Here is a 19,483-nt window from a genome sequence, read left to right as displayed (position 1 = left end):
AGCCTCCGCCGCCGCCAGCCCGCCCCGCCCTGCCCTGCCCGCTCCGGCTCGAAGGCGGCCCCGCCCGCCCGGCCATTGGCGAGGGAGGGAGAGAGAGGGAGGGAGCGGGTGCGCGCCAGGCCCCGGCGTGTCGCAGCGAAGGCGTCCGGGCGGGCCCCGCTGCCGCGGCGGCGCGTTCCGCGCGGAGCGTGTGCGCGGGCCCCGAGCGGAGCCGCCGCTGCCATGGAGCGGGGGGGCGGCGGCGCCGCGCGGGGCTGAGCGCGCCCCTTCCCCATGAGACGGTGGCTGTGCTGGCTGGGCTGCTACACCCTGCTCCTGTGGGTGCTCAGGAGGACGATGTGGGCTGGCCCTGCCCGCTACCTGCGGAGCCCTTTATCCAGGTCCCTCTACGTGAATATGATGGGCAGCCACCGCCAGCCAGCCCCGGGCGCCAGGGAGAACCACCAGGTACAGCCCCGGCGGCGGCCGGGCCGCCCTGCCCGCCCCTGCCTCCCCTCAGCGCGGCGGGCGGGGGCGGCACAGGGACCCCCCGCCCCCGGGGAGCGCCGCGGGGCAGGGCCGGGGGTCCGGCGGGAGGGAGCGGCGGCGGGAGCGGGGACCCCGGTGCGGGCTGAGGGGGCTCCGGGCCGGGCAGCGCAGACAAAGAGAGGGAACTGCTCGGCGCTCCGGTGAGAAAGTTGCCGTGTGCCCCCCGTGTGGGACGCGCCCCGGGGCCCGCCGGCGGGGCGGGACCGGCGCTGCGGGGCCGCGGGGGGTCGGGGAGAGCCCGGCGGGGGAGCAGCGGTGGGTCGGGGCCAGAGCTGCTCCCGGGGGACTGCGGCCCCAGAGCGTGGATGTACTCCCGGCTGAGTGGATGTACATCCCAGTGCGCGGGTGTACCCCTCGGTTTGTGAATGTACGTCCCAGTGTGTGGGTGAACCCCCGGTGAGTGGATGTACATCGCAATGTGTGGGTGAACCCCCGGTGAGTGGATGTACATCGCAATGTGTGGATGTACCCCCCGGTGTGTCCCGCTGAGCCCCGTCAGAGGCTTCCGCGAAGTCTGCAGGTGGTGGTGTTGAGGGGGGTGGGTTTCTAATCACAGGGATATTTGTCATCAGTACCGGTGCCTCTAGAGGAAAACAAAGTAGGGAACTGCGAAGCTCACGGAGGCCTTGGAGCAGTGGGAGGTGGCAAACTGGGAATGAGTTATTGCAATGTGATCCGGCTGCAATAAAAGGTTAAGTGCTATATTTGGGCAGTGTAGGCACATGGGTTAGTACCTTGTGGAGAAGTCAGGGGCTGTACCCTAGCAATTAAATGGTTATGTGATAGACTTCATTTGGAATATATTCAAACCTGTTCTATATTTTGACAAAATGCAACTGAAAATCTGACAGGAGTTAGAGGGGCTAATAAAAACTTATTGGGGAAGGGAGATGGCAGCTTAATGTAGGTAATATATGCAGAACTGAGCTAACGAAGAAGACACAGCATGAACACTTGAGGACTGCTGTACAAAGGGTTTATTATGGTTATGCACCATAATTCTTCAAGCTGATCCATTACTACGGGTTCTTAATGCTCAGGGTGGGCATTGACATCCAGAATCTTACTGCTGAGGGAATGTTTCACTGGGGTTTAATACATGTGTGGTTCATTCAGTGCATAAGTACAAAGAGAAGTAGAATTTAGGTTTATGGAAAAAAACCTTCCTTCTGGCTAACAAAGAAAATCTGAGTCTTTTGTGTTGTTAAAAATTACTAGGAAGACAAGTCATCCAGGGGAATGTGTTATGGAGGTGATCATGTCATTCACAGGTAGATGGTCTGCAGTGGATAATCTCCATTTCTGATTTATTTGATCTAGATTTAAAATTTAGAGTATTGATTTTTTTAATACGTTTAGTAAGATTTACGATTAGTGAGTTTGTGGGGTTACTCATAAGTAAGGATTGCAGCTTGAGACCCCTGGAACTTTGACTCTGCAGTTTTACTGACTTAATTAGTTTTATCCAGATTATCTAAAAGAACTTGTTCGTCCTTTTACTAATATTAGGCAAGAGTTGTAAGAATTATAACTTTTATTATAACAACAGTCTTAACACAACAATCTGAGAGATTGATACACTTTGTGTCATGAAACTAGTGGCCTTTCATATACTGTACATGAATGAAAACAAAAGCAGTTTCTGTTCTGAAGAGATGGTTCCAGAGTTAAGCTGTTTTTCACCAGTTTTTTCATTTGAAATTTGTATTGGTTTTACCTTTTTTTTTTTTTTTACTTACAGTTTGCACTTAGGGTTGTATAGGTATTTGTCAATAACCTTATTGGCAAGATTAACCATGGAGAATTGTAGAATCATTGAATTCTTAAGGTTGGAAAAGAACTCCAAGATCATCAAGTTCAACCTTTGACCGAGTACCACCATGGCCACTAAACCATATCAAAATTAGAGGAGATCTCTGAATAAAGCCTAATTTCTGGAAACAAGGTTATGTTAGGTGTCACCATCATCCTTCTGCCAGTGATTATGTCAATATTTAGGAGTCTTAAAGACCAGAATTGCAGGACTGTTGTTTTTCAGTGGAACTACAGGTGACAGCTCAGTGCAGAAGTCCAGGTTGTATGAGCTCGGGTGCAGCACATGTGTAGTCCTATTGCTTATGGAACAAAGCCTGTGTTTCCCAAAGCTTTGATAGTTGAGTGTGTTTTCTTCTGGATTGAAAATGGCAACACGTTGCAAAAGGCAAATCGTCTGAGCCACACCAAACCTGTTCAGTGTAGTGAGGCAGCAGCCTCATGAGTGCACCTGATGCACATCCCAGCCTGCTCTGCAGCTCCTTGGGATTGCTTGCTCCTGCCAGGCTCTTGAAATTTGCTTCTGAAGATGAATGGACAGAGTACCCAGGCTGCTGCTTTAGTGGTTTTTCATGACCCACTAAGGATTCCTTTTGGGAATCACTGGACTGTGCTGATTCATTTATCTAGTGCTGCACTGCAGTGAGAAAACACCTAAAGTGGTAAATCAGCACTCTGGGGGATCCCTGTGCCAGCTTCCATCATGTGGTACAGACTTGCTCAAAATCTGTTTTTTAGAGGAAAGGAGCACTCACTTGTGCTCTCTACAAGTGTGTTTGAAAGCACAGTCAAGAGGCTCATTCTGCCAGAAGTGCACCCATTATCCAGGTGGTTTTCAAAGTAAACCTGAGCAGGCACATGTTTGCTCCTCAGCTGAAGGGTCTGAACATCCCTTGCTACTTTGGGCCAGTGTTTGATGGAGCCCCTGTTCATGGATCTGGCACAATGACCTTGGTGCAGCTCCCTGCTCCCCTCTGCTTGCTGGCACTGCTGCTGTGGAGCAGCAGACACTGGAATAAGAATCCTACCCCATTATTATTTGCATTACAGTAATGACTGGAAGTCCCACTGTGCTGAACGCTGTGTAAACCTGCATTAAGTGAACGTTCCTCTCCCAACAAGGCAAACAAATGTGAAGGGATCAGGATATGAGCACACGTCTTCACAGTGCCTTAGGTGTTAAATCTAAGTTTTAGATTTAACTGGAGTTCCCCCAGCTGATTGTTTCTGCCCTTCCATGTGTATTTTTTCCAGGGTTCTGTTCAAACTCTCCATTTCTCTTTCGGATACTCACAACTCCCTGTCTGCACAATGAACTCTTACAGCCACATTAAGGAACATTATTGCAAGATCCAAGGGGGAGATAAGATGATGTTGGCTGTAGGGAATAATTCTTGATTATAAGAAAAGAGACACAATGGCATTCTACAAGAAGGACTGACAATAACTCCACAAAAGTGTAGGAGAGTGAGAAATAATAGTGACCTTCCTAATTAAAATTGCATTTGAAACTTTAATAACTTTTAAATATCAAGTTGAGGGGGCTTTAAGCTTGGCATTGCAACCTAGCAATGAGCAGCCTTTTGAATTTTATTATCAGTGCTGACATTCCAGAATGTTGCAGCATTGGAGGGGTTTGCTGGAGGTGCAAAAGGTGACCATGAGGGTCCTAAAATGTCAGAATTTCTGCAGGTTTGCCTTGTTTTGCAAGGTTTTAAAGAAGGAGTTTCATAGATAAAATTGTTTGAAAGACTTGTGGATCTGCTTGTTGGTACTGGTAAGTGAAAAACATAGTTCAACTGTAAGACATACAAGTTGTGGTCTAATGTATATATTGGATTCTTCTTTCCTTGAAAAATATTGGAAGTGCACTTGCTGATCTCTCTTCAGAGGATGCCTAGGGAAAAGTCCCGCTTCATACTATTTTATCAGAGTGATGCTGTTCCCTAGAGGAGCTGTGTTTGCTTTCTAGGGAATTTATTTTATAGATTTCTTCAAAGTACAGGGTAATGATTAGGACAAAAATTAAAAGCAGTATTTTTTAGCAAGTAATTGGTCCTCCCTTCATTAGAATTCTAAATTAATTTAATCCTGAAGTTTGTTGAGAAGTCTGTAGCAAAACCTAAATTTTTATATTTAGGAAAATTGATAATAGCTTTCCATGTATTAATTTTAACTACTTCTGGTTTTGTCTTGCTGAACCTTTTAATGGTCCTTTATCTCTTTCTCCAGTGGTATGTCTGCAACACAGAACAGTTGTCTGAATCCCTTCAGCCCATTTTTGTCCAGAGTTACCTTGACCAAGGAACACAGATCTTCTTAAACAACAGCATTGAGAAGTCAGGCTGGCTGTTTATCCAGCTCTACCACTCTATTGTGTCCTCCAGTTTTAGCCTTTTTATGTCTAGAACATCTATCAATGGGTAAGTGAAAAGTTAATCTTGGGTAAACTACATACAGTTTGCATTTAGAGTTGTCAACTGTTCAGCCCTACCCCTTGATCTGTCAGCTCTTCAACGTGTGTAGCTTTCCCTTTGTGGTCTCTCAGATGGGAAATGCCCTCTGTGCTCTTCATGCCCAGCCCTCTTAGCTGATGAACACCATTTCCAGGGGGGGCACAGGGGAGGTAATTGCAATTAATAAAAGACAGAGGACTCTAATTGTATTTTATAACAATTACTTTTATTAATTTCCCTCTGCTTTCTTCCCTTCCCACCTTGCCCTTTCCCTACTGCCATGTTTGTATCAGTTGCTGTTGGGATTGTCCTTGGTGGTGGCTGTATCCAGTCAGTTCTGGATTGCACCTGAAACTCTTTTTCCTGGAGAGTGTGTGCATGGCCACTGCGAATCATGGCAGATTTCTGAACAGTGCAGAGTTGGCCAAGTGTTGAGTCTGGTGGCATTAATGTGGAATTCTGTCCTTTCTCTTGTTCTGTAAAACAATTCCACCTCAGTTTGTGTGAAAGCTGGACTTGAACGGGTAACTTCTGATGCAGCACGTTTGACTGATGAAACATCAGGAAAGCAGGAAAACATAAGTTGATAAAACAATATTCTCTTATTCTTATTGCATCAGTCTCTCTTGTGGCTGAAGGGGAGTTTGGCTGTTCATGGGTGATTTAGGATTTTTTCCAAAGAAAGTCAGTGCCTTTTTTTGCTCACGTCACCCCACTCAGACACGTTTCACAGCTTATCTGTTATGAAGAATGCATTTTGTTACATTTAGACAATTTCTCCACCATCCTCACCTCTGCACCTACTACATACTTCTGCACAGTCTGATATGATAGGAGCTGTCTGCTAAGGCTAGAAAAATAGACTTTTTTCTTATTTTCTACCCAGATGACTTTATGAGCTTCCCTGTGGTGTTCTTAGTTATGTGTAGCTTTATATAAAGGTTCCTTTGGTCTCTTCTTTTCTCTTCCATTTTTTTTTTTCAAAGGCTCTTCAGGGCTTTGAATAACACCTCATAATGCTGTTAGGAATAATAGCTATGAGCCAATTATACAGTATGGACTGACACAAGTGTGCTGCAAGGGGGCTCTACTTAAATTGGATGTGGTCTGTTTATTTTTATACATTTGATATCCTGCTTTAGTTTCTTCTGTATGACTTTGCCTACTCTAACCTTTTTGTTGTTAGTTTCTTTGGTTTTTAGTAGAGTCAGTCTTTCCTAGGCCACCTCCTTTTCACAATTTTAATTCTTTGATTCTTTATATCTTTGTTTACCTTTTTTTTTGTTTGCTTTTTTTCTCTGTTCATTGTCTTTAAGTTTAACCTGCTACCCCACAGTAGTTTAAAGAATGGTATTTATCTACCTGCAGTCTATTACTGACCAATTCTTTTTCCTCTCCTTGTTCTTGTAACTGTTTCATCATCTGAATTCTGCTCTGACAGCTGAAAGGTGTCACTGTGGAGTCTTCAAACAGTTGTGGGCGGGGATGTCATTGACTTGATCCATAAGGAATCCAACTGTCACCTCTACCCAATTCCTTAATGAGTTGCCTATTTTCTATTCCATGGCTTTTCATGTTGATCTGCAGCTAGCAGCAAAAGCATTGTAGAATAGAATTAAAAAAACCTCTTTTGCCCCTCCAGCAGTGTTACCCCCATCCTTTCTTTAAGTTTGTTCCCTGGCTTCCCTCCTAGTTCCACATCCTATTCCTTATTCATGGAGCATACTCCTGTGTCTGCAGCCATTTTATTTCCTCTGTTACTTCTCTTTTTTTTTTAAGGTTGGTAGCAGAGATTCAAAACTGCAAATGTAACAAATAAGGTTCAGCCTTTATCTCTTCTTCTCTTTCTCCCCCCCTCCTCTTTTTTTTTAATGTGATCATTTCCTTGAGCTGCACCCCGTGAGCTCTTCCTTACTTAATCAAATTCCTCCTGAAGTCTTAACCACTGTAACTGCATGTGGCTGAGTGTTTGATCTCTGACAAGTGCAAGGCAAGTTGAACTGGATGTAAAATTTATCTGAGCAGTGACCTTGTCTACTATTATGTTTGACTGTTTCCTGCCAAAGCACATTATAAATTCCTTCATTGTCTGTCCTGTTAAAGTTTGTACAGAATTGGTCATTTCTCGTTTTTTACATTTCAGGCTGCTGGGAAGGGGCTCAATGTTTGTGTTCTCCCCAGAACAATTTCAAAGACTGCTTAAAATAAATCCCGAATGGAAATCCCACAGACTTCTTGATTTAGGGGCTGGGGATGGAGAAGTCACTAAAGTCATGAGTCCTCACTTTGAAGAAATCTATGCCACTGAACTGTCTGAAACGATGATATGGCAGCTTCAGAAGAAGAAATACAGGTATGGCACCAAGTACTTCCTACATCCGTTATATCAGACATTACAGCAAAGTAATCTATTTGTAATATTTAATGAATGTTCAGTATTTTCACTCAGTTCTTTCATTGATTGCTATGGAAAAGGTTAATCTGTACAAAAGCAGGAAAACAAACATCTGATGCTCCCTCTTACCAGTGGTGTTTTTGGTGTCCTTTATTGCCTGATGATTGTAAGGCAGTATAAAGGTTCACAGGGCTGGATATATAGCCATGCTGATCATTGATTTAGTTTTCTTTTCCAAAAGGCCAGAAGGGATCATGTCTGTCTCTCCTCATTGCCTCAGTGGCTGACCTTACCTACACTACCAGCACATCCATAGGGAATTTTGTCTTCAGGGGTTCTCTCTGAACTCAGCTGTTTTTGTTTAACAGACTATATCTCTTTCTCTTTCTTTTTTCAGGGTGCTTGGTGTAAATGAATGGCAAAACACAGGATTTCAGTATGATGTTATCAGCTGTTTGAATTTGCTGGATCGCTGTGATCAACCACTGACTCTATTAAAGGATATTAGAAGTGTAGTGGAGCCAACCAAAGGCAGGGTCATTCTAGCACTGGTTCTGCCATTTCACCCCTATGTGGAAAATGGTAAGTACACAGATTAACAGTTACTTAGGCAACTAAAGAAAACTTCTGTAGGATATAGTATTCCAAATTAAATGTTTAATAAATAACATACTCCTATTTTATTTTTTTTTTACAAATAACTTGTACGGGGCATATTCAGAAGTATGAAATCATAGGTAAATAGGCCACGTGATGTAAGCTGCTTACTTAATTCACCAGCATAATTGTTGGCACCAACAAAAAGCTTAAATACTGAAGTCACAGATCCTGTTCTGCAAGTTGCCACATTTCAGCTCTGTCAGAGTAACATGGGAAAACTGGTCTCTGATTAGGGCCTTTTAGCTAGAGGTAATCCCAGTTGTCTCTAGTGAGCCACTGAGCAAACCCATCAGAACTGTCTAATGCTGAAGAAAGCAGTTAGGACAAACTGTTTCAAGTGTTCCAGGTGAATCCCACCTAAAAATTCATTGGGAGAGAACGTTCACTTTCCAACATGAACTCTCAAAGTGAAATATAGGCCCCTCCTAATACAAAGTATCGACCACTATTAGTGTTGTATTCATTGTGCTAGTAACAGGCATAAAAAAGTAAAATTCAGTGCCAAGACTCCATTATTTCCCCTAGTTGCATTTTAAAGAAATACATGAGAGAGTTTCAAATGAACCTCTCCTTGTGACTAACCTTCAAAAGAGACCTGAAAATCTTCTTTGCATGCCTGTGATTGTGGATTTTGGTGGAGGCACCCTAAAGGTGGTTTGAATTCCAGAAGGCTGGTGTTCATCAGCCATTGTTTGGACTCTGGTTCTTCTTGAGTATTAAGACTTGTCTGTGGGAAGGCATGGATGCCCAGAAAATACAGAACTAATAATGTTCTGGCAATCACAAATGCATCAAACTGAATCTGCTGTTCTCTTTTTATATGTCAGGGGTATTTTGGTGGGAGAAGGGAGAAAAAACTTTTAAGTATAAAAAACAATGCCATCAGATTAAGAAATACTATATGAAGAATACTATAAGTATTTAAGCTAATAATTTTGGAACTATTCTGAAAAGTAATGTCTTAAATTGGATTGAGGGGGTTCACTTGTGCCCCTGTACAGTATTTCAAGCATATTTGGGTACAACCTGTTGTTCCTGTCATGTGGAACAAAATTACTTCCTTTTGTAGAAATTCTTTAAAATTCTAAATACCAGCAGTGTCCTTCTAGTGTTTCACAGGCATATGAGAAGCAGAAATTGAAAAATACTTTGGGTGGCTGTTTTGTTTGTGTGCCTTCAAAGCTTCAAAACACAATAGGGTTTTGCAATTAATACTGCACCCTGCACCTACTTCTCTGCATGTTGTTGGGTAACCCTGTGGCAGATCATGTACAACTCCCTGGCTCAACAGGGAGTGCTAAGGAAGAAACTATTCCAAGTCCCCTTCTATCGTACACTGGGAGGAGAATAGTGGTAAAATTTATAAATCCCAAGGGACTGTGGAAACCTGTTCTGTGATTGTTGAACTTAGTCATTCCTACTTGTTGAAAGCTGAAATACTCTTGTAAGATGTTTTGTAAACCAAAGTCATCATTTTATTCGTGGTGGTGACTTGTAGCAGATTAGTCACTTTGCTTAAGGCAGTTTTATTCCCTTAATATGTTCTGAAACTTAAAAACATACTCAGTTTGTCTATTTGCCACTATTGTGGATATGGGCCCATATACACAATGCAAGTTACCACAGACAAAAGTTACTGTCATTCCACAGATGCTTTCCCACTTAAGATCTATTTAACTGTAGTCTAAAAAAACAAGACACTGAACTGCCAAACTGTCTTCATGATGTACAAACTATTGTAGAATTTCAGTATTTTCACTGAGCTGTTTTACTAGATGCATTTTAAAAAAATACAGATATGTACATATGCTTTATATTTAATAAAATTATACTTGGAACATTCAAAGAGGAGAGCATTTCATGGCTCAAGTAACTTCTTGTAGCAGCTAATTAAAAACAGCTTGGACCCTCACAGAGAACCATGAATTTTGTAGAAGGAGAACAAATGGAGAGGAGTTGGGGCAGGTAAGGTGCTTGGTCAGTGTATAAATCTGTTTCTAGAAATGCAGAAATGATTTTAATCAAAACGAGATATTTGGGTTATTACATGTAGTGTAATGGGATGGTAATGGTGGAAACTGTCTGTGTGAATCACATAAAACTTGCTTTAATAGAACAAAGCAAGGTGGAGGAGGAAGTAAAATACAGATCTGTGCTTACTGTTTCTGGAATTACAGTGACACCTAGAGTCCAGAGCAGCTTCATTGTAAATTCTCCCTGTGCCTTCTCAGCCTTATTTTCAACATGCAGAACAGCAGTAATGCAATTATTGCACATGTCTAAATTTGTCAGGAAGGCCTGGTGAATCAGAGGGTTTTAGACTAGTCACATAAGAACAAGTATTACAGCTTTATAGTTTTGACAGGTATCTCAGAGGGTCCTATAAGAATCCTTTGTATTTCCTAATATAGACATAATATTTACATAAAAAGTCATTACTACATAATATATGACTAGACTGGTTGAAGTTTCTCTAAAATAAAATGTCAGAGATCCCACACTTCAGAAGTAGTGAACACTACCAGCCTGGAAGTGTGAAATTTTCTTGTTGAACACATCAATGTCCTTGTGATTGATTGACAGGAATGAGAAGGCAAAGGCATGTTTTTCATCTTCCTGAAATATTTGCTATTAAATGGAGCTGGAAACACACAGTACTGTGGGAGATGGACCCTTGCTTTGTCTCAGTTGTCAGTTCTCATCTCGCTGAAGTGAGAAATGCCACTTCATTTGTTAAACAAAGCCTTGCTTTATTTAAATTATGATAAAAGATGCAGCTGTTCCTTAGCAGGGAGAATGCCTGATCATATCAGATATCTTGTAGAAGTGCTGATTTTGTAGATTGGCTGGGTAGTAACTGCTAAAGAAGAAAAGGTACTATAAAAAAAGAAAAAAGTATCCTGCCTTTGACTGAGTAGCACAGTTCTGTTTTGTGCTTGTGTCCATATTGAACAGGCACAGAAAGGCAAAACTTGGTGCTCCAGGTAATCCTGACTTTGGATGGTGGGACTGGAAGAGGGAGATTTTTTTGTCTAGCAAGTGAATTTTAGTATTAGAGAAGTAACCTTTTCACAATGACCACTACTTTCCTTTCCTGGATAGCCTAGGAAGAAACTCCCATCCCAAATGAGCTTTGCCATGATAGTACATGTGTTTATATAGTCATTTTTTTCTGCTTGCCTGTCTAATACACAGGGTTTGCTCTGTTTAAGCTCTTGTTAAGGCTCTGCAGCTGTTGGTCTGTATATTTTACATCAATAACTATCACGTTAACAGGACTAAACCCAGAATTTCACCTATGAAACAAGTTTATTTTCTGTTGCTCTCAATTATCATACATCTTTCACAAGTGCTCGATTCATGTAAAAGGAATACATATAAGTTTATGTAAAAAGAAAACAAAGACACAGAATTAAATCTAAACTGAAAAAGGAGACTTTTCTGAAGCATCAGCAGTTGTCTTATGAGAGATGAACTCTTTTCCCCACGGTTTTCACTCCTGCAGAATGGACAATGGAATATGTAACACAGGTGTAATGCACAATGCCCTTGGGTTTGGTGATCTGTTTAGAAAATTCTCTTGAGGAAACCTTGCAGGGCAGTGTTCTTCACCTTCCTTTAAAGCAAAGGAGGTCTGTGAAGAAGCTTCACTTCTTCACCTGCCCCTTTGCTTGCACGACAAACACCGAACAAATCTGAACTGCTGCACGTGCTCATCTGTTCTGGTAAACAGTGTCAGCTTCCAAGTCATCCTGAAGGGAAAATGCAGAAATATTTTCTTACTGATGTGAATTTTTTTAATATAAAGGCAGAATTTCTTTTTTGAGGCAAACTCCATCTTGGCAAAATACAAATTTATGGAAGTTTCATTTTTAAATGTCCATGCATATATTTTGTAAAGTATATATTATCATAAATATATGTATACATAAAAGTATATGTATGGTCATTTAGAATGCTTTATAGTGTCTTTGACTGTTGTGCAGAATTCTTTTTTAGACCTTTATCAACTTTAAAAAAGAAAAGTCTATTTCCAGAGGACAAAGAAATGGTATACTCTTAAAAAACCTTGGTTCCCTATAAATTTTGGTATTGGTGGGTAGATACTTACAGGCTGTTGGCAGTGCTCAGCAAACCCCTGCTTTTGAAGTTCTTGGGCTATTGCTTGAAAAACTTTTCGTCCACTATTTATTTTCTGCAAATTATTAAAAGTATTTTATATTATTGCAGCATTTTAAGTTGTGGGAAACATCTTTTTCTAGCTTTGATAGTCCTGCCTTTTTACCTGACTATATCTTTTGGAACATTACTAAATAACACTCTAAAAGCATATGGTTTGGCAGGCAGAAGGGTTTTAAATTACATTACTATTGCATTACTTAACATAAGTAAGGAAAGGAAAGATATGTAAGAAAACATACCTTCTTTAAGGGGTATTTAAATGTATGGCTTCAGGTTTTTATTCAAGGATAAGTGGTGACAGAGATTCTTAATAGATTTGTTTTAAATACTTCCTTAAATGGACCATTTAAAGAAACAAAAAATTAATAGCAACACCTGTTATTTTCAGAAGTTTGAACAAAATTTACTTGAAGCCTCTGTGGTAGAGATGGCCTTTACACAGATTAACTTTATCATGTGTCCAGTGTGTTAAAAATAAATCAATTAATTAGTTAAATATAAGCTCATCAGTAGTTTTGTACAAATCTGAAGTGAAGCCTTAACAGCTTTGAATGTCTCTTTAACAGAATCATCAATTAATCACAGATTTGATGCCCAGTATACTTTAAAAAGACAGAAAAAAGAAGCTCTGAATGACAGGGCAAAGGAAGTGGTAACATACACAGTTCTCTGTTCTTTGGTCTTTTCCACTTTTCTTCAGCAGCTTTGGTTTTAACTGGAGGGAAAATAAAAAACAAAACAGAAGAAGAGAAGCAAGGGGAACAGTTAAAAGTGTTGCCCTTCTACAGTGTCAGTTTGTAGATAAGTCATTCATTAGATCAGTTTATGTCATTGTAAAAATCAGAAGTTTTCACATGTGTGAAGCCTTTTTCAGCTTCTGGAAGTAGATACTGCAAATATTTTTGCTTTGAGTACAGTGGGACCTGCCTGAGACACAACTTGGTTTTGACAGGAAATTTAAATTATTTTCCTTTTACTGGAAATTAATCCAGGGAGTTGATAACTTAAAATGGTAATTCCTAGTTTTGCTTTTTGAGTGTGTCGATAATCTCCTGATTAATACTCTCAGGATAATTTTAACTTCAGAATACCTTTTCTTTTAGACACTTTACTGAAAAAAGCAAATGTGGTTGCTGTTGAGTCCAGTTATGTGCCACACAAGAGTTCCTAAATGTGTGCAGCACATGAACTTCAACCAACTACCTCTTTAAAACAACTATAAAAGTTATGAAATCCAGGAGGGTGTTTTTAATCTCCTTATGGAGATGTTAAAACTGCACAGATTTGCAAAATGAACAAAATGAGAAATACCACTCTGAGCCTACCTTGTAGACCACAAAGAAGGTGAACACAGTGGAGCTGTACACAAACAGCAAGGATGAGGTGATGATCATGAAGGTAAAGGCGAGTTTTCCATTGCTGTGCTGCTCTCCTGCTCCATTATGAACAGTGAGTGTTAGAATAAAGGGCAGTTCTTCTGATTAATGTTATTTTCTTAAGATTCTGCATTCCACCCCCCTTCCTCTGAGCAGTTAAAAAACCTGATACTCATCAATATTTTTCTGGTTCATTTTTGGTCTAAATTCCTTCGTGAGATCATTTTCCTTTTGTTTCCCCAGATGTTTGCAAGGGCAATGGAGACCTGTTAGTTTTGATTATGAACCCTTTCTTTAGGGGTAGAGAGAGAATGGAATCCAGTTACCTCTGAGTAAAGCTCACAGACTTCTGTTCTGGAATTAAATTAGATAGAGGAGGGAATATAGAAAGCAATAATCCAGCTAGGTGTTTCTTTTTTTTTCTTTCTATATTTTAGCATGTAAAAGTGAAATGTACTTATTGAAGTCTCATCATTTTCTTAACCAGAAGGCAAGTGATACAAAGGTTTAGAACTAAAACCTTTGTCTCAAGTTGGGACAGTGAAATCCCCAGGTCAGACCCTGGTCTCTGTTGCACGTATGTCTTCTAAAATATCTGTGTCTCTACTTCTCATTTTTCTGTTGACACTTCCTTTCTGATTGCCATTAAAGCCTTTATGTAAGAGGCTGTAGAGTATGGTTAGACAGCAGCAGTGCAAAACTTCTTTCTTTTGTGGAGTTCTAGCCATTTGCATCCTGTGACAGAACAGTCTAATTAGCAAACGAGGCTGAGATGCTTATTTGTAGAATGCCTCTGGTTTTACTATTAACATTTTAATATAGTCACGCTACTCCTAATGGTTTTGTTGGTATTTCCATCTTAAATGTCATTCTTGAAAGTATAAATAGAAAGAGTGTTTAGAAAAGATAATTTATTTCTTCTAAGAAGCTTTGTTAAGAAGGAATGAACAACTGACCTGTTTTCATTAGCACTGTTCCATCTCCTGTTTGTTTGGAACGGGGCGAATCTGAATCTGAGAAGGCAATTCCACAGATATAAACACCATTGTCTTCTCCAGTCAGGTCTTTGATCTCAAGTGAAGTGTTGCTTTCTGATAAATGTACTTTGTACTTCTGGTGGTCTTTGCATGCAGGAGTACACAAATCCTGATGTGTGTGAGTTAAAAAGCGAAACCACAGAACTTCAGGTCGGGACGGGGAACATCCAGAGGCAGAGAAAGCACATGTTAGGACCACGCTGCTCATGGAGGAGTCAGCTCTCTGAAATCTGGGTTGTGTTACAGCGACTTGGCAGTTGTCTGTAACACCTGTTGAGAGGGAACAATTGGTGATTTGAGGGACAGTTAAAAAGCAAGGTACAATCTATGGTACAGAGCAGTTCTGCAGGGGTTTCTCTCTCCGCTATTCCTGATCTGAGTCAAGCAAGGCAACCTGATGGCAGGCAGTGGAAATGTCATAAATTGGGGCATTTATAATTTAGCAACTTCATAACATTGATTAGAATTCACAGTAGTTCCTAGACATTCTGCCACTTCATCACATGTATTGACTCTGGATTTCTGAGGTTAATAATAGTACTTGTTAGTTCTGACATTTAAAGATGTGTGCAGAGAAAACAGGAAGGTTATCAGAGAATTCTAATTAAGGAACTGAAAGGTAAGGTTCAATATGACTGGTCTGGGAGATTTTTTTAAGTCCTTATTGAAATCTATAATGTAAATACTCTTTCAGTATATTTAAATTTTATTCAAATAATTGGTGTAGTTATTTAAACTATGGAATTAAGATTATTGCTCTGAAAATGAAGGTAGTAGTTTAACAGCATCCTTTTCCACTTGCAAAAAATAACAACTTAGAAGAAAAATAACCAGAAGTCTCTTAGTCCTGTTCATACACAATTTATAAGCCTGTCCATGGTGAGCAGTCAGCATTGGCCCTTCATCATTTTGCTCATCAAATCCAAGCAGATTCAGTGCCTGTGACTTTCACAGGAATAAAATGAAACACTCATTCTGTGTCAGATCAACATCAGAGCCATTCCCCAGCAATCTGCAGAGTGCAATAATGTAAGTTGTGGGTGCACTCGCTCCCTGTGTGGTGAAGGGCAGTAACTTGTGCTTCTGCAGTCGATCCCCTTCTCTTTTCCACCTTACCCATGGGCTCTGGTGGCCTTGCAGAGCAGGACTCCACGGCCTCAGGTCATGTAGGCACTGCCTGCTGAGCTTCCCAAACCCTCCTCCCAAACAAACACAGTTGCACTGAGCTCAGGCTGCTGCTGGAGTGTTGCGAGCAGGGAAGTGCAGTAAGAATTGACTCAGAAATCACAGCTTACATGAGCATTTCAGACTTTTGGAAGAAAAAGCATTTGCTAGGAGTTGTTTAACTTGGAAGTTGTGTGAAGGTAGTAGAAGTTAACTTGATTCACAGAACTTTTCACTGCTCTTATTTTATAGCTGTGTTACAAATCATCACCACAAAATTCTCAGTCTTGTTTAACTGCTGTTACATGAGAAAATGTAAGAAACTTAAAAGAAGTCTTACCAGCACCGTACAGAATCCAGTCAAACGCCAGCACTAGCACATTTTTTAGTTTGTTCAAAGGTGCCATTTCTTGTATCTCTCTGGAGATGATTCTACTTGAAGGAAGAGGAACTTAGGAAATGTTTGGAGTTGCAGAACTGTCTGAATCACAAGATGTAGAACTTCCTGTTTAGAAGGGTGTTTACTACTGCATTTAGTAAACTGGTTAAAAGTACAGAACAAACCAGAAAGCTTTTGGGTTTTGTGCATGACATTGCTTGGAAAATGAGGGAAGAATTTTAAGTTTTGAACTTCAGAGAGTCGTACCTATAATTCTTCAGATAATTTCACTGGATAGAACAAGTAGCATGTTTTCCAGCATGATGCAAGGTGCTTGGCTTTTTTATAGCTATGACCCTCAGCAGCCTTTACTGTGTCAGCTGGTAGGTGGCCAGTGGAGGCACAGAGATTCTGTAGCCATCCACTGTCATGTGGAGGAAGCTTCACAGCAAGTCATAATTTTCAACTTGCTGATTCTATTTACTGTAATTATCTGCAGCCACCTTTGGCCAGACAGTGGGCATAAAGAATGTTATAAACATGGAAAATAGCTTTATTGAATTGTCTGTCCATGTCTGCTGAACACCAGCCTCAGTAGTGGAAGGTACCTTTTACCCGCTCTTGGCACTGCAAGTTAAAAATGTAACAAAAGATAACCTTGAGAAGCTGCTGGTTTTGTACACTAGGAAAAAACTTGAACTGATCTTGCAACAGGTCTGCAAGTGACTTGTCAGCCTCCTGTGTGGAGTGGCATGGAATATAATCAGTGTAATTATGCTTTCTGTAAGAAAAGGAAGTTTGCTTTATAACTGAAACAAAACTGTTCTGTTTCCTCAGTAGGTGGCAAGTGGGAAAAGCCCTCAGAAGTTCTGGAAATCAAAGGGCAGACTTGGGAAGAGCAGGTGAATAGCCTGCCAGAAGTTTTCAGTAAAGCTGGTTTTGCCATAGAGGCTTTCACCAGACTGCCATACCTGTGTGAAGGTGACATGTACAATGACTACTACGTGCTGGATGACGCTGTCTTCGTCCTCAAGCCAGTGTAAGGTGTCTGAAGTAAACCTCCAGAATCTAACCCAAGGAGCAGCCTCTGAAAGAGGGTTTTGATTTTATGGTTACTTAAAGGGAGGGAATTTTTGGGATTGCCATGCTAAATGAATACCGTGTAAGAAATTTAAAGGCCAAAATACTAATGTATTTCTTTGTAGTGTGATTGGGGGGGGGGAAAGGTTGTTTTTTAAACAGACTCCTCCATTGAGAATTTCTTTTTTACTTGCTCTTAAACCAACAATGCATTCTGCAATCCAGCAGCAATGGGGGATATTTTTTTATATTTACCTGCAACAGGGATCAGATCCAAACAAAAGCAATATTCCTAATAATGGTGAAACTGATACAGTGTGAACTGTTAAAAAAATCAAGCGAAATCTGGCAATAAAGTTATCCATTCAGTTCAAGCCTTGTTGAATAAAAACTGTTAAAATGGATATTCTTCCATGCTAAGTTACTTTCTTACTGTCATTCTTCACGTTTTTAATCATGCTAATAAACTTTTTTGAGATGACTTTTGCATTAACTTTTGTGTTCATTTTTGTAACCACAGCCACACTTACCTGCAGCAACTGCTCTTTGTGTTGAGAATCAAGTTTTCAGCAGCAGCACCACCTTGCATTTGTTTAAACAGCATTTGATTATTTTTTGAAGGGATAACAGTCCACAAAAAATGTATCACTTTTGGTTGGGTTTCCTTCATGTTCTCTCAAGGCCTCATAAATTCTCATTGCTTTTGCATATGCCATCTTCCAGCTAAAGGGGTTACGGTAGAACTTGCCAAAACTGCACTTTAAAATGATGGGTTTAATAAGAAGCTCTCTGAGCAAATTGTTCCCAAATGTTTTCAGCTCAAAAAACTTGCAGGCAGTTTCTTGCAAATTCTGTGAGTCTGTCTGCCTCTGAGGATCAGGCCCTGGGGACTTGATTGGGAGGGTTTTGCTAGCTTGAGACATTTTCTTCAGGAGCACTAAACAAATGCTATTTTTTTAACATGTCTTGTTTTAAAAAACTGTTTAAAGTGGATAATTTCTGGCAGTTGGGATATAACCTTTAAAACAACAAGCAGCAGCAGAAATAGTACAGAGCTGGCAGCTGTATGTCTTGCAGTGCTTGGGCTGTAAGTGTGAGAGAGCAGAGAAACCTCAGCTTTTATATCATCTGGTAAGTAAAGTAAGAACTAATTTATATTGCTTTTGAAGTCTAAAAAAGTTGTGTGTTGGGGTTGTTATAATTACTGGTGATCTTATGCCAGGTGGGATGCCATGAGTGTGTCATTTTAGGTTTGCCTTGGGCTGGCTTTTTCTGACAGTTAATGATTTCTGTTGCCAATTTATGAGCCTTTTATTCTCAATCATCTTTGTGGAGTAGTTGGTATTCTGTAGGATAGGGTGAGGGGGTTGATTTGGTGAGGATTTTCAACAGTAATTCAGACTCAGTATTATTCTCATTTCAGGATGGTGCTGTTGAATTTTTGCACACAGTACAATGAGATTTGTCTGTTGGGAAAATGAGCTATGTATGCTCTGGAGTGAATCCATTAATTTATCTTCTGTTCATCTTGTAATCACCTAGTAGTGGGAAAATGTTTTTTAATGTGTAATGAATTTAGCTTAAAGTAGCAAATACGTATTAAGACAAACTTCTTAAAAGGTACTTAAGTGTTTTAATCCCACTGGTTAAAAATCACACAAGGGACTGCATTTCGTGTCTCTCATCTTTTAGTCCTGTCACTTAAAACTTCAGTTTGTAACAGCTTTGAGAAGTTTTGGGACGGAAGGTGCAATGTAAATAGTAGGTTTTTGTTTTATTCTTTCTTATGATCTACTTTGTTCACTCTATTTAAACAAGTATTCTTACACTTGAGATGGGGAATTAAAACATGAGCAGTAATGGAGAAAAGCTTTCTACGAGTAAGCCTAAATTCAGCAGGGTTGAAAACCTGCTTAGTCCTGTCGAATAAACAGAATAACTCTGAGGGGACTGTACCTACACCTGAATTTCTAAAGCCAGAGTTCCTTGTGAGGGAAGGAGAGCAGTGCAGCTCATTGTGTCAGGAAAGGGGCTTCCTTTTCCTTTCAGGTCTTGAGGGAGCATTTGATGAGTGCAGTTAATACCTGCTCACAGCCCGTGCAAAGAAACTCGAGTCCAGTAGTTCATTAAATTCCCCAAAACACTTTAAAACGTCATCTAAGGGGACAAGTGTTGCAATTCCAGTGTCCAAATTCATTACTCCCAGGTTTGGAGGTCCCGCCTTGTCCCTCTGCTGTTCCTGTCCTGCTGTGGGAGACAAGTGTGCGAGTTGTCCTTTGGTGGTGGTCTCACTAATGTGTAGTGTCTTGCCCTGGAGAGTAACTAAACAGTGTGTTTTCTGTCAAGGTGGCACTGGATGTGTTGCATCACAGGAGGAAGATGCTGTGCAAGGGTGTGATTTAGCCAGAAACTTT

The 19,483-nt window shown here is 40.7% G+C and overlaps 2 protein-coding genes across 4 annotated transcripts; one reads left to right on the top strand and one right to left on the bottom strand.

The window, feature by feature from the left end:
* The first annotated feature begins 182 nt into the window (after nt 1-182).
* On the top strand, nt 183-17,550 carry METTL9 (methyltransferase like 9). Of its 2 annotated transcripts, none has more exons than XM_017813586.1 (5): nt 183-447; nt 4,573-4,763; nt 6,940-7,149; nt 7,589-7,773; nt 16,830-17,550. In XM_017813586.1, exons 1-5 carry the CDS (start codon nt 274-276, stop codon nt 17,030-17,032), a joined length of 963 nt encoding a protein of 320 aa, XP_017669075.1. In that variant the 5' UTR covers nt 183-273; the 3' UTR covers nt 17,033-17,550. The 2 variants fall into 2 exon arrangements, with proteins under 2 accessions (XP_017669075.1, XP_017669074.1); XM_017813585.1 differs by having other exon boundaries at nt 16,827-17,550.
* IGSF6 (immunoglobulin superfamily member 6) lies at nt 11,126-16,262 on the bottom strand. 2 transcript variants are annotated; one of them, XM_017813587.1, is made up of 6 exons: nt 15,951-16,262; nt 14,366-14,716; nt 13,359-13,465; nt 12,695-12,748; nt 11,963-12,046; nt 11,128-11,603 (listed from the first exon to the last, which is right to left on the bottom strand). In XM_017813587.1, exons 1-6 carry the CDS (start codon nt 16,015-16,017, stop codon nt 11,565-11,567), a joined length of 702 nt encoding a protein of 233 aa, XP_017669076.1. In that variant the 5' UTR covers nt 16,018-16,262; the 3' UTR covers nt 11,128-11,564. The 2 variants fall into 2 exon arrangements, with proteins under 2 accessions (XP_017669077.1, XP_017669076.1); XM_017813588.1 differs by lacking the exon at nt 12,695-12,748 and having other exon boundaries at nt 11,126-11,603.
* Nucleotides 17,551-19,483: the final 1,933 nt, after the last annotated feature.

This window comes from Lepidothrix coronata, unplaced genomic scaffold, assembly GCF_001604755.1.
Source record: "Lepidothrix coronata isolate B3197 unplaced genomic scaffold, Lepidothrix_coronata-1.0 Scaffold41, whole genome shotgun sequence".
NCBI lineage: Eukaryota > Metazoa > Chordata > Aves > Passeriformes > Pipridae > Lepidothrix > Lepidothrix coronata.
The sequence above is the reverse complement of the archived record's forward strand: the minus strand, read 5'-3'. Positions and strand labels throughout refer to the sequence as shown.

Excerpts from the sequence above, each read along its gene's own strand:
- METTL9 (XM_017813585.1), top strand. The coding sequence starts at position 274 with ATGAGACGGTGGCTGTGCTGGCTGGGCTGCTACACCCTGCTCCTGTGG. Across the intron at positions 4,764-6,939 it reads TCTAGAACATCTATCAATGG|GCTGCTGGGAAGGGGCTCAA; the intron begins GTAAGTGAAAAG and ends TTTACATTTCAG. Across the intron at positions 7,150-7,588 it reads CTTCAGAAGAAGAAATACAG|GGTGCTTGGTGTAAATGAAT; the intron begins GTATGGCACCAA and ends TTCTTTTTTCAG.
- IGSF6 (XM_017813587.1), bottom strand. The coding sequence starts at position 16,017 with ATGGCACCTTTGAACAAACTAAAAAATGTGCTAGTGCTGGCGTTTGAC. Across the intron at positions 14,717-15,950 it reads CTGGATTCTGTACGGTGCTG|GTGTTACAGACAACTGCCAA; the intron begins GTAAGACTTCTT and ends CCCTCTCAACAG. Across the intron at positions 11,604-11,962 it reads CTGAGCACTGCCAACAGCCT|GATGACTTGGAAGCTGACAC; the intron begins GTAAGTATCTAC and ends TTTTCCCTTCAG.